Here is a 12,943-nt window from a genome sequence, read left to right as displayed (position 1 = left end):
AGGAGTTACCGAATGAGGTCCAGCAGGGGGTCTGCTGAGCTCACGATGGGCTTCCCACTATGCTCCGTCGTCTCCTTCTGGGCCGCGCTGCCCGGGTGGATGATGGACACCATGACGATGCCCACGATGACTGCCATGAAGGTGGTCCACAGGTAGTACGCTACAGTGAGGATGCCCAGGCGGCTGGAGGTCTTGGCATCCAGGGAGGCGAGGCCGGACATCAAGCTGGGAGAGTGACAGGGGTCAGCGTCTGTGGGGGGGCAGGCCAGGCACTCAGGTGTGCACTCTCGCCCCTCCTGGCTCTGCCTAGCACCCTCACAGCATTCCAGGGAATGTGCAGGCATGGGGATCCCCCCACTAATCCAGTCCCCGAGGCTCCATCCAGCCCCTCTGTTCTCTGCTCTGCTCTCTCCTCCTTGCCCGGCGTCATCAGCTGAGCCCGTTCACACCTCTAGACCTTTCCATATTTGGTGTCCTCTTAGTACCTCCTTTCACTTGCCCAAATCCTACCCAGCAGGTAAGACCAAGCTCAGTGCCTCCTCTTGGGTGAAATCTTTTAGGAGCCCATTCTGGGGGTCCCACAGCTCCTGGCCTCCTCTGTCATGACCCTGGTTGTCACTGTCACTGTCTGTCTCTCTCATCAGACTGAGGACATGTGAGAAGAGGAGCAGATCTGACTTCTCTGTGGGCCCCTCGTGCCCAGCATGAGCTCTCTGTCCTGCCACCAAGCAGGTGGTTACTGCAGGCTTTTGAATGAACTAATGAGTGAGAGTGAATGAGCGAGTGAGTTAGAGCCCTGGGCTGGGACTTGGTGACCTGGGTCCTAGTCCCAGTTCTGCCCATTGGCTATGTGACCCAGGCAAGCAAGTCACTCCTCCATCTTTAGGCCTCAGGATCTGCATCTAAAAAATGGGGCCATGGTTAGATTTTTCCTTGAGAGGTGCCACCCTGTGGCCGTCTTGGGTTAGTGCCCCGGCCCAGACTCTCCTCTCGCGAGACTGTATGGAGAGGCTTGTGGGTCTTTCTCCTCTTGGCTCCTCCCCACTCCCCGCCTGCCCTGACCCTGGCTCTCTGCCCACCACAGCAAGTCAGCCCTGGAGCTATTTTTCTCATGACTGTTTGGCTGGGGATGGGGGATGGGGGCAGGTGGGGAGCGAGAGATTAGCTAAGGAGATGCTTGCACTTTGCTGCCAAAAGGATTTTTCCCCAAAGCCTTTTCATTCTTTCAGATAAAGGAAGTATTTGTCTGGTTTTAATCATGTAAACAAGAGCAGATAATCTCTCCGCATCCACCTCCTCTTATCATTAGGCTACATCTAGCATCAGGGCTGAGCACAGAAAGCCTCTCCTGCACCCCACGGTAACCGCTGCCTGTGAGCACCCTGCTCTTCCCTGCTTGCTGTAGCAAAGCCTCACTCCCCTTTTAAAATGCAGTTAAAGGGGTCCTTCCTCCAGGAAGCCTTCCCTGACCATCAGGCAGGGGTAAGGCCCCTTCTCTGGGCTCCCATGGCCCCTGTGCTGCCCTCTGTCCCAGCCCCACCTCATTGAACTGTTGACTATTTACTGGAAGCACCACCAGGGCTGGGCCTGGGTCTGATTCAATGCTGGGTCCACAGAGCCAGAACCAAACTACACTGCTGGAGTGTAGTTTGCTGAATGAAGGAGTGAATGAATGAATGAATGAGTCAATGTTTACAACCTCCATTCATGCCTGTCTGCCAGGACACCATATGTTAGTGATGGGCTTAGGGTGGGTCTTAGATATAAATCCTGAAGGGCTCATAATGAGATTGTGTGGCCAGGAGAAATGGGGGCCACCCTGCAACATCATCCATGAGAGAGATCATCCCCAGACAAGGGCCAGCACCTCGGCCCAGGGCCAAACAGGCCTCTGACCATAACAGAATTTCCTCACAGCCAAGTCCAACTACTTCAGGCCACAGGGAAGCCATGGCCCTGAGAAGAGGCCCTGCTCGAGGTCACACAGGACATTAGTGGCCAGCTGGACCGGAACTCATTCCCCAGCTCCAGGCCTGTCCTCCTTCATCCATGTAGTTATTCGATCCTTTAGCACGTGCCCACTCTGTGCCATGCCCTGTGCCCACAGAAAGAAATCAGAAATCAGTCCCTGACCTCAAGTAACTCCTGGTCTGGCTGCTGTGGGGGGTGGGAAGAAGATGGACATGGACACTCGAGACAGAACTGGACTCAGGTAACCAGGGGTCAAGGTGTTTGCATCAATACCACAAGGGAGGGGACGAGGACGTGCTATCTTTATTCAGAGGAGTGAGGGATCACTTGTAGCTAGGAGGATCAGGAAATGCTACGTGGAGGAAGGGGCACTGGAAGATGAGGCAGATTTGGAGACGGAGCAGACGTGCCAGGCAGTGGGACACCAGAAGATTAACAGGGAGGCTGGAAAGTGTGGGGACACTGTGGTGTTTAATGTGGTCAGAGCTCAGGCCATATGTGAGGCAGAGTGAGATATGGGGCAGAAAAGATGGACTGAGCTCAGGAGTAGGAGTGGCCTTGAGCGCCAGGCCAAGGGGCACACAGGGGAGAATGGGGTAACACACAACACATCTAGCAGAATTTGCTGGATGTCTGAGAAGGGAGAACTAAGAAGTCCTTAGATCTGAGAATATCAAAGTAAACAAAGTATATAGGGAGGGTCACTGAAGTGGTATTTGTAAAGCAATAAGCTGGGACCAACTTCAATCCAAGGCAGGTTAGATTAAAAGTTACAGCATAGCCATGCAGCGGGCTTCGAAGCAGCCATCAGAAGTGATGGTGTCATTGGAAAGATGTTCCTATTTTATGTCAAGTGGAGAAAGCAGAGTACAAGATAGTTTGCAGGGTGCCCTGGAGCTCCTGTGGCACAGACCCCTCTCGAGGTTTGTGGTCCAGATAAACATAGACATGCTTGAGGGATTGTGCAGGAGAGGGGTGCAGATGAAAATCAGATCTCAGAAAGGGGCAAAGGGCTCCTCAGAAGGCCACTCTGAGGAAGAAGAGGTCTAACATGGGGGTGGTGCAGCTCAGGGATAGAGCGGATGTGGTAAGGAAGGGAGTGCAGGTTCTAGATATAGCAGGAGTGGACCCCGGACACAGGGGCTCTGGAAGGGAGAGGGTTGATGAATAAAATGGAAAGAATTCCATCACCTGGGACACGAGCAGTTCCGCTGTGGAACGTCTGTCCCGCCCGCAGAACGGAAAGGGTTTTTCTACTGGCTGAAGAGAAAGGAGAGCAGCCGAGGTGGGAGCGGTTGGGGAGGAACTGCTTGACAGTATGACAGAGCAGACCCTCCCCTCCCCAGGCTGGTGCCGCCAGTGCCAGGGTGACCGCAGGTGATGGCAGAGGCCGAGCAGAACGGGAGCTAAGTGCGGGGAGGGCCTGGATTCCGCGTCAGATGGTGGCCACTCCCGGAACTCACAGTCACAGGAAAGGATGTTCAAGTGACTTCCTTGACAGCCTGCCATTTGGCTGGAGGGGGCTCCTCGAGGTCTAGACTTTTGGGCCAAGCTGTAAAAGTGACCTTTCTGAGAGCCTACAAGCCGGGGTGGCGGGCTCTGCAGGGAGCGTTAGGTCCCATGGACATGCACAGGGGAAAAACTAAAGTTTAACAGTAGCTGTCTTTGGGTGGTAGGATAATGGGCAAGTTTTGTATTGTTTTTAATGTTTTTCCACATTCTCTATTATTTCGAGAATAAGCATGTCTTGCTTGTATGATGAAAAACACAACCCCTCAAGGGCCAGCAGCCACAGAAACCGTAATTCATCTGGAGCTTAACTGTCCCCAAACACCTGAACATCCACCTCATTTGATCCTTAACGTTCTGTCAGCGATGATAATGTGAGCCACTGTAGTGTTAAATTTTCTAGTAGTCACAGTAAAAAAAAAAAAGAAAAAAGTCAAAAGAAACAGGTGAAGTTAATTTTTGGTAAAATTAACTTTAATAACACTTTATTTAACCCAGTTTACCCAAATTATTATCACTTCACTGTGTAATCAACATAAAAATGCTTAGAAAAACGTCTTCTGGTTTAAAATTTTAATTTAATTAAAAACAAAAAGTTCAGTTGCTCCATTGCACTAGCCACATTTCAAGGGTTCAGTAGTCACTTATGACTAGCGACTGCCTTCTTGGGTTGTGCAGTTTGAGTTACAGATAAGGAAAATAAAGCTCAGGGGGGTGGAGCTAATTGGCCAAGCTGCCTAGTTGTGAAGTTAAGACTGGAACAGGGATTCAGCCCTGTGGGGTTTCCCTTCTCCCACAGTGACTCTCCGTGGTACGACCTGGTTTAACTCCTGTGCAAGAAAAGGCCTTCCGGTTTTGGCTAACCATGATTTTAATGCGATTCAGCCCATGTAATACCTATTTAGTTCAACGCTCGGAGTTCATGACCTGCCCCATGGCTACAGCCCTCAGATTTGTGGTGGTGAGCTCCCCATCTTTGGAGGTATCCAAATGGAGGCTGGGTGGCCACCTGTTGGAAGGCTAGATCAAGGCTTCCAGGCTGAGTGGGAGATTCCATGAGGATGACTTCAAATGCTCCTTCAGGCTCTGTGATTTACGGTGAGGGGAGAATAGGTAACCTTGCCTCTGTGACTCCCACGATGGCCGGGTGCTCCTGGGAGTCCCCCACATCCTCGAGGGCCCTGGCAAAGCGCCTCAGGAAGCCCAGAAGTCTGGGACTCCCTCCGAAGCCATCTGGCCACCCCCCCCCGCCCCACCCCCAGGGCCCGGGATTATGGTTCAAGAGCTTGATGTGACTGGGGAGCCGGCTGGTTCCTGGGCCCAGCCTGTTTCCATCTGGTAACCCCTCCACTTGCAGGGGGCGGGAAATGGAGGGAGAAAAAGGCCACTACTGACCCTCACCTGTTCTCACGCCAACCCCTGAGGTGGGTAAGGTGACCCCATATAACACCGGGAGGCGCCCAGCGCCGCCTGCACGCTTCACTGCGGAGGGCGGACAGGCTGCTGAGGCTGCTGGGGGCCCCTCGCTGTTTGAAGTCCTTGGTGGCTCCCCTTCGCCCTCAGGAGCTGTCCACGCTCCTCCAAGGCCTTGGGTCACTCTCCTCCTCCTCACTGGCACCTCTCCAGCCACCCCGTTCTCCCTGCTGCTCCTTGCACCATCTTTGTGCTGGTCGTTCCTTTAGCCTGGTACTCTCCACCCACACCCCCCAAGCCCTCACACACCTGCCCAGCCCAACCAATTTCCACTTGCCCTTTCCAAGGTCAGCTCAGACATCCTTCCTCTGAAGTCTTCCCTGATACGGCGATCTCACCTACCTCCCCAGGGCGCCCTGTGCTTCGCAGTTTCTTACACGGCACTGCGCCGGCATGCTCAGCCCTGAACCCCCACGGCGCGGCCCAGCTCTGGCGCAGGGCAGGCTGGCGGGAACACGTGCTGAGCGAAGCAGGGAACACGGAAGGAACCCGGTCCCCTTGCCCCTGTCCTCCCTGGTTTACTTTCCCATCCTCTCCTGCTGCTGCTGCCCATCTCTCTAGTCTCCACTCAGGTACTTCCTCCCTCTGAGGGCCTCCTGAGCCCGCTGGCTAGGCCAGGCAGCTCCCGGATGCTCCTGCACGCAGCCCTCACTAGCTGGGAGCCTCGGGCAAGTTCCTCAGCCTCTGTGCGCCTCAGTTTCCACTGGAGGATAGAATGGGGATAATGATGGTTTATTGTGAGCATTGATCTAGGTTTAGAATAGCGCCTGGTACATAGCAAGTATTCAATATATTCCAATAATTAGCACTCTTCTGTGATGGCATCGTCTGTTCTGTGACTACCTGCCCCAGCAGACTGTGAGCTCCTCCAGGGAAAGGCTGAATCTGGCTCAGTTCTAGGCCCTCAGGGCCCAGGGCCTGGCCTGGCCTGGGTGCAGGTTTGCTGGTGTGTATGTGTGATGTTAAGCCAGGGTGGAACTCTAGACTAGTTGTGAAAAGGGGTGACTTCCGAGCTCTGATGACCACGAGCGACCACTGTGGGTTCCCGGAGGAAAAGTCACCTGGACCAGCCTTGGGCCCCTTGCCAGGTTTAGAGAAAGGCCCCTGGCACTGTGTGTCCGTGTGACATCAAGCAGTTGACACTGGGTCCTCTGAGAACTTCGGGGAATGATTACCACAGGCAGTCCCCTCTTCTGAGTACTGAGAACCTGAGAGGGTCTCTGAGAGGGTCTCTGGAGGTGTACTTCGGGGCTCTCCCTTCAGCCCTCTCCTTCCTGGTTGTTTTTATCAATGCCTTGGCCAAGGGCACTGACAGCATGTGGATCAGATTTGTAGAGGTTGGGAAGCTGGGAGGAATAGCTAATGTGTTGGATGAGGGAACCAAGCAGACCTCAGGCCAGTTCTGACTGACACGATGAAGAAGAACACGGACACATGCAGAGCCATGCTTGGCTTCAACAGCTCGGAGAGCACAAGCTCTGGGGTGGAGGGGGGCCTGAGCCGCAGTGGCAGCACGTGGGAGGGGGACTTTGGGGGTTTGTTTGCTGTCAGCTTGGTGAGTCACTGGGGAATAAGGGTGCCAAAGGGGTGGGGGGCCCTCAGCCTGTGGGGCTAGAAGCCCGGAGGGCTTGCTGAGGAGGCCATGGACCTGCCCTGATGTTAAGACCCTCCTGGGAAAGGGACAGGGGAGGGAGGTGTGTGTCCCATAGAGGGCAGCTGGGGTAGGTGGCAGGGGACAGTGAGCACAGCAGAGCAGACCCCGGGAACACTGGGATGGATGCGGAAAGCCACAGGGAAGCAGATCTCAGCTCAGCACCAGGAATAACTTTCTAGCAAACAGAGCTGTCCCGTCCTGGAAGGGACCACCTTGAGAAGTAGTGAACTCCCAGTCACTGGAGGTGTGCAAGCAACTTGCTAAAGTCACACAGTGAGTAAGTAGATTTGAACCTTGGTCTACTCGCGTGACAACATCCATAGTCATGACATCCTGCACTAGGAAGTTAAAGGCAGGAAGGAGCCATATCCTTGGGCTGTGGCTTCGTGTGACCTAGTCAGGGAGGCTCTCCCAAACTGGTCCCTGGGTGCAGCTGCAGGCAGTCCACCCGACAGGCAAGTGGATGGAGGCATCTGGGGGTCCATAGGAGTCTCGTCAGCCCTTCCAAATATTAAGGTCTTTTTCCTTCCCCTGAGCAAATGACAGGCCCAGCAGTTGACAGCAAGTGCTACGTTAGCACCAAATTATGCTTCCCGGCTGTCCCTGCCACAGCCCCACCCTCAAGCCAACTCCTTCTAAGACCTGAGGCAGGAGGCCAGACTCCCACTTGGCTAAGGTCTGGATCATCTGGTCCCAGCACTCCCTCCCAAGGGCAGAAATTCCTCTACCACTTCTGATTGCACGCCTCAGAGGACAGAGAACTCAGTACCTCCACTGTGGGCTAGTTATGCTTATTAGTATGAAATCTGCCTCCAGGAAAGAGAATTTCCACACTGGGCCCAGCCCTGCCCTCTGGAGCCACACAGACCAAACCTCTTTGGTTCCACTTTAGATTCCACAGGATGGAGGCAGGTAGGAAGGTGGGGAGGGAGTGCAGGGCTCAGGGGGTGGGAGAGGGAGGAGGTGGCACAGAGACAGGCATGGGCCTGGGGGGGCACTGCCACCCTGGCACCCCCAACTGCCTTCTGCAGGTCTCTCCTTCCCAGACCCCTGGGCATGGGGAGGGGATCGATTGGGAACTCAAAAATAACAAGCTTGGGGCTTCCCTGGTGGCGCAGTGGTTGAGAATCTGACTGCCAATGCAGGGGACACGGGTTCGAGCCCTGGTCCGGGAAGATCCCGCATGCCACGGAGCAACTGGGCCCGTGAGCCACAACTACTGAGCCTGCACGTCTGGAGCCTGTGCTCCGCAACAAGAGAGGCTGCGACAGTGAGAGGCTCACGCACCACGATGGAGAGTGGCCCCCCGCTCGCCGCAACTAGAGAAAGCCCTTGCACAGAAACGAAGACCCAACACAGCAAAAATAAATTAATTAACAAACTCCTACCCCCAGCATCTAAAAAATAATAATAATAAAATAACAAGCTTGAACTCAGTCAAAAGCAAAAGCTGGAGCAGCCGCAGCTGCAGTCCTCTGAGAGCTCACTTCTGACCATCGACCAGTCTCAACCCCTTTCCACTGGAAAGGCTGCGTTCCTGAGTGTAATAAGGGTCGATCCAGTTCCCAATCCACGTGAGCGGAACCCCTGCCCCTTTCTTTCCCACAAGGCAAAGAATGGCAGGTGGGAGGGAAACAGTGTTCCCACGGGTGACCGTTACTCTGCTCTACGGTCGCAGACTTGCTAGGAATGACTTCCCTGGGCTGCCCATCACTGGTTTTTACGACCAGTGCCACTACGCCATGGTTAGGAGCCCTGCTCCAGCGGGAGGGAAAGACCCCACCCAGAGGGAACACAGGTCCCCTGCCTCCCTTCCCTCCTGCATCAGGGCTGCTGGTGTCTACTCCCCAAAGGCCCTGGCTGGGCCTGCCTGCCCCAGGCACTCAAACGAGACCCTCTCCGTGCAGTGTCTCCACAGAGAAGAGTAGCAGCTTTTTCAAAACCTCACCCACCTCCCTAGGCTCAGAGAGGTCCCCAGCACGCCCCATGTTGAACACTTGCTCTGTGTGTTATGCGGTCCCAAAAACGAAGAAGGTGGGTTTGTGGTCCTCAGGTGGGTGGAGAGACCTGCAGTCTGGACGACACGAAACCCTGGGTCATGGCTGGGATTGAGAGAGGCTGGAAGCAGGGTCTAGCCTGGCCTGGGAATCAGGCTAGGTTTCCCAGGGGTGGGGGCTGCTGAATGGATCCTTGAAGGATGAACAGGAATTCTCTAACTGGAAGGGGGAAAGAGCACGGGAGTCTGTGATGGGTGATAAAATCTGGGAGTTTTTCAGAGTCACCAGGCTGACGGTCTGATCCCACCCGCAGCCCACAGCTGGGCCATGTTTCCCCTCCTGATGAGTAAGGTGATCAGGTGACTGGGCAAGAGGGCCAAAGAGCGATCCCAGGGCTCCCATCAGAGAGGTCAGCAGAGCTCTGCTAAGAACAGTTGCCCCTGGCTTGCAGAGGCCGTGGCTGCCCATTCCTCCTGCCCTCTCCCACTCACTGTCCATCCTGGGACGCCCCCGGCACACTGGCTCCCAAACCAGACTCCGACGGCTGCTTGGCCCAGGACCATCTTCAGTAAGCTAGAACGTGGGTGTTTGGGAGTTTTCTGCCAAACTAGAGTTCCTCAGGAAGGGGGAGAAGGGAGTGTTGGGTTTCTTTGGCCAAACGTGACTTCCTGATTCTAAGAAAAATCAGTTTAAAATTCTTACAATAGAAAGAAAAGCAATACATACACATGCACACACACACACACACACAACATACCCACATGTAAAGACCCACACCACACATTCACATACTAACCCACACACGCCCTTGGATTTCTCTGCTGCGATGTAGAGCTTACAAAACATTCTGCCATGTTCAGCATCAGTGAATCACAAACACATGGATTCAGTTTTCCTTGAATGATGCCTGGTTTAAGAAATTGAAGAACGAGGGGAGAGGAGGGTTTGGCAAAAAGCAAGTGGAGACTTGGAGGCCCCAGCTGGATTCAGATGCTGGTTCGACCCACCCCTGGTTCCTTGTATTGCTCTTGCCTGGAGATGTGTGAAAACAAGGTTCAGTTGACTTCCCAACGTTAGAAGCGAACTCCAGCCTCAGTGGGGACAAAACGCCCCCTGGCCCCCACACACGCAGCACCTGCTGGGAATTTCTTTGTAAATCTGCAGATGGCGTTGTGTCCATTCTATGGCCGAGGTGAAGAGTGTGGTAAATAACAGAGGCTGAGGGACATCTAGAATCCTGGGGCATAGTGATGCCCCAGCAGGGTATCCAGCAGCATCCTGAGTGTCTAGTAAAAGGAAAAGGGCTTTGCAAACTCTGCTCCAGCCTCTGAGTGGAACAGTCATATGTGATCACAAAGATGAGGGTGTGGCATGGGCATTTTTATATCATGTTGAATGAAAAAAAGAAAAAAGTAGATAGACATACTTTTGCAGAAGTAACAGTAAGGTTTCCTCCAAGAACTTAAAAGAACAGAAAGTTGCCAGTATTCTTTGGGTTAAACCATAAATTAAAAGCAAAAGGGATCAGAGTAGCAACAAGTGGTGTTACAGGGAGAAAATGGGAAAGGAAGGCTCCAAAGGCTTGACTTTCTAATGAAAGAAGGTGTAATTAGCATGGAATCAGTCAGCAGTGGAGCAGAGAGAAGAGAGTGGAGAGTGGCAAAGTACTCAGCACCGTTCAAGTACCACTCATGGGAGAGGGGGCCCTAGTTCAAGGACATGACAATGCCGTGGCGGGTCCTAGTCATCAGACTACTAGTTCCTATGCCAACGTAAACACGAGGCAGAGTTTTCTAGATTTTGTCTGAGGCTTTTGTGTTCAAAGGTAGAGACAGCAAGTCTCCTTACAGTTGATTTTGTTTTTAGAAGAATTTTTCAAATGGCGAATGCAAGGCAAGAAGGCGCATATTGTCCAGGGGAAGGGAGAGATTTGCGGTTTGATGGAAGTACCCCTCCTTGAGACCTTAAGATCTGTAGAGTGATGGAAAGGGGCACCGATTTGCATGAGAGGCTCAGGAGCCTTCCGAGAAAAAAGAGACTAAGACCCCCAACCCCTGCTCCTTGCAATTTGAAGTTAGAATCAGGGTATACTAGGGTGCCCATGATCAAGGTCTGTCAGCACTAAAGGTCTCCAGGGCTAACCCACCAGGATGGAAAATGGACTCAGGGATCAACCCCAGGGAGCAAAGCTCAGGGCATGACTGAGGTTGCTTTGAGGAACAACAATTGAGCTCTTTGGTATGATCTAGGGGCCAGAGCAGAGCATCCCTGTGGCTTGAGCAGGGACATGTTACTGCAAGGGGCCATGTTCAGGCTTGAACCAAACCATGCAAGACCTGTGTTCAACAGTGACACCATATGGAAGGAACCAGAGCAACAGGGCTAGTGGCGAGATCAGATGTTCCAGTTCTCTCTTTACCTACTTACAAGCTGACCTTGGCCAATGGATGCAGGCCTCAAGAGGAAGACACTGGGCTTCCTCTTGAAGAGGAAGAAGGAGGAGGAGAAGTAGGACCATATTTGGCACATTCAGTTCTCAAGTCAGTATATAAAGCAAAAACCACTCATACTTAAACTTGCCCTTGAAGATCCCTTAAGTTGTTCGTTAAGTTCAGGAGGTATATAATTTCATTCAAGACAGGTCTCCTCCCAGTTTTGGAATGGGTTGCTGTCTCTTAAGGTGAACACCAGCTGAAGCAGTCAGCATACACTTAGCGGCCATGATGTAAAAAGGACACAAAACCACCCTCTCTTCATGGCCTAGAGTCACAATAACGACGTGGGGAGATGCTCACTCTGAAAGGCACTTGGGAACTGAGACTGCCTTAGAGTGAGGGAGACCCAGCTCTCCCACGGTACACTCACCCCGGACACAGCTCTTCAAGTGGGGGAAGCCTTTAAATGATCTTCTCTCTTTTTCATAGCATACGTAATTGAATTCACTAAATTTAAATGCACATACAATGGAACTCCACCACCTGCGGCCCCAGAAACTAACTGAAAATGGCAAACCTGGACTCATACTGGTTGTACTATTAAATAATTAAATTGTCCTGCCAGCAGACAGATTTAACCAGCGGGGTCCCCAAGTGATGAGCCTATAGGGGGAAATGCTCTGGCCAGAGGCTGTGTGCATCCGTCCTCCTTGGCAACTGTATTTATCTCTGTGGATGAATCAATTGGCGTTTGGTTTATTTGGTTGCCTCTTGTCAGCATTAGAGGACAGCCCTGACCAGCTCAGGGACTCGGATGAGGTTGAGCTTCTGAACCAGTCAGCCAAGGACCACACCCTGGGCCTAGTGAATTCACTACTAAGAATGACAAGAACAAACATTTACAGGAAGAACAGTGGCAGAGTTAGGGTTGTGGAATGATGGGATTTTTTGTTGTTGTTATCCACAGGTTTGTAATTTGCTTATATAACTTTTTTAAGTACGCACCTTTTTAAAAAGACAACTCCTACTCATCCTCCAGGGGTCATTTCAAATGAAGGTCATAAAACTTCCCTGAATTCTGCCTCAACTTTCCTTCCACTGCTCTTTTTTTTTTTTTTTTTTTTTGCGGTACGCGGGCCTCTCACTGTTGTGGCCTCTCCCGTTGTGGAGCACAGGCTCCGGACGCACAGGCTCACCGGCCATGGCTCACGGGCCCAGCCGCTCCGCGGCATGTGGGATCTTCCCGTACCGGGGCACGAACCCATGTCCCCTGCATCAGCAGGTGGACTCCCAACCACTGCACCACCAGGGAAGCCCTCCACTGCTCTTTATTTATTTAATAAGCAGCTCTTAGTCACTTACTATGTACCAGACCCTTGACGTCCCTGAGAAAGCGGTGAATTCAAATTCTTCAGGATTCTTTTTATGGTAAGGGGCTTCAGAAGAAACTCCTTGATGAGCCACTTGGACCAGAAGTTGACGTCCACCTAACCCCACTCCAGGAACAGGGCATGAGTGGAGGTGACTTATAAAGACAAGGAAGGCACTATTTTTGGCTGGTCTTGGAAGAAGGGTAGAGAGAAGGAAGGTGTGGAGAGAGAAAAGAGGTGGGCACACCCTAAGGTGACCCCCAGTGATCCATGCCCTTCTGTAATCCCCCTCCCTGTATGGGTGAGATCTGTGACTTGCTTCTAATAGAATATGGCAAAGGTGATGGATATTACTCCCATGATTATGTTATATAAGACTTTGCCTTAGAAGACTGGAGAGAGACGATCCTCCTCCTGGCCTTGACAAAGCAAAGAGCCATGTTGGGAGCTGCCTTTGGAGATGGTCAGAAGGCAGGGTACTACAGGTAGGACCCGAGGGTGGACTCCAGTTGATAGCCTTTAACAAGGAAATAA

The 12,943-nt window shown here is 52.6% G+C and overlaps 1 protein-coding gene across 4 annotated transcripts in view; it reads right to left on the bottom strand.

The window, feature by feature from the left end:
* The window catches only part of SLC1A7 (solute carrier family 1 member 7), a 47,607-nt gene that overhangs the window by 21,539 nt on the left and 13,125 nt on the right, over nucleotides 1–12,943 (bottom strand). For 3 of the 4 annotated variants that reach the window (XR_003794660.1, XM_029231090.1, XM_029231092.1), the window contains exon 3: nucleotides 10–225. The exons of the other annotated variant lie outside the window; for it this stretch is intronic. Coding sequence is in view for 2 of the 3 variants with exons in the window: in XM_029231090.1 (XP_029086923.1) it covers nucleotides 10–225 (216 nt within the window). In the remaining variant the exon portion in view is untranslated. The remainder of the gene's footprint in view (nucleotides 1–9; nucleotides 226–12,943) is intronic. 4 annotated transcript variants of the gene reach the window in all.

Source organism: Monodon monoceros, unplaced genomic scaffold (genome assembly GCF_005190385.1).
Source record: "Monodon monoceros isolate NGI ecotype Baffin Bay Population unplaced genomic scaffold, NGI_Narwhal_1 Super_Scaffold_18, whole genome shotgun sequence".
In the NCBI taxonomy this organism is placed as follows: domain Eukaryota; kingdom Metazoa; phylum Chordata; class Mammalia; order Artiodactyla; family Monodontidae; genus Monodon; species Monodon monoceros.
This window is presented reverse-complemented; position numbering and strand designations above follow the sequence as displayed.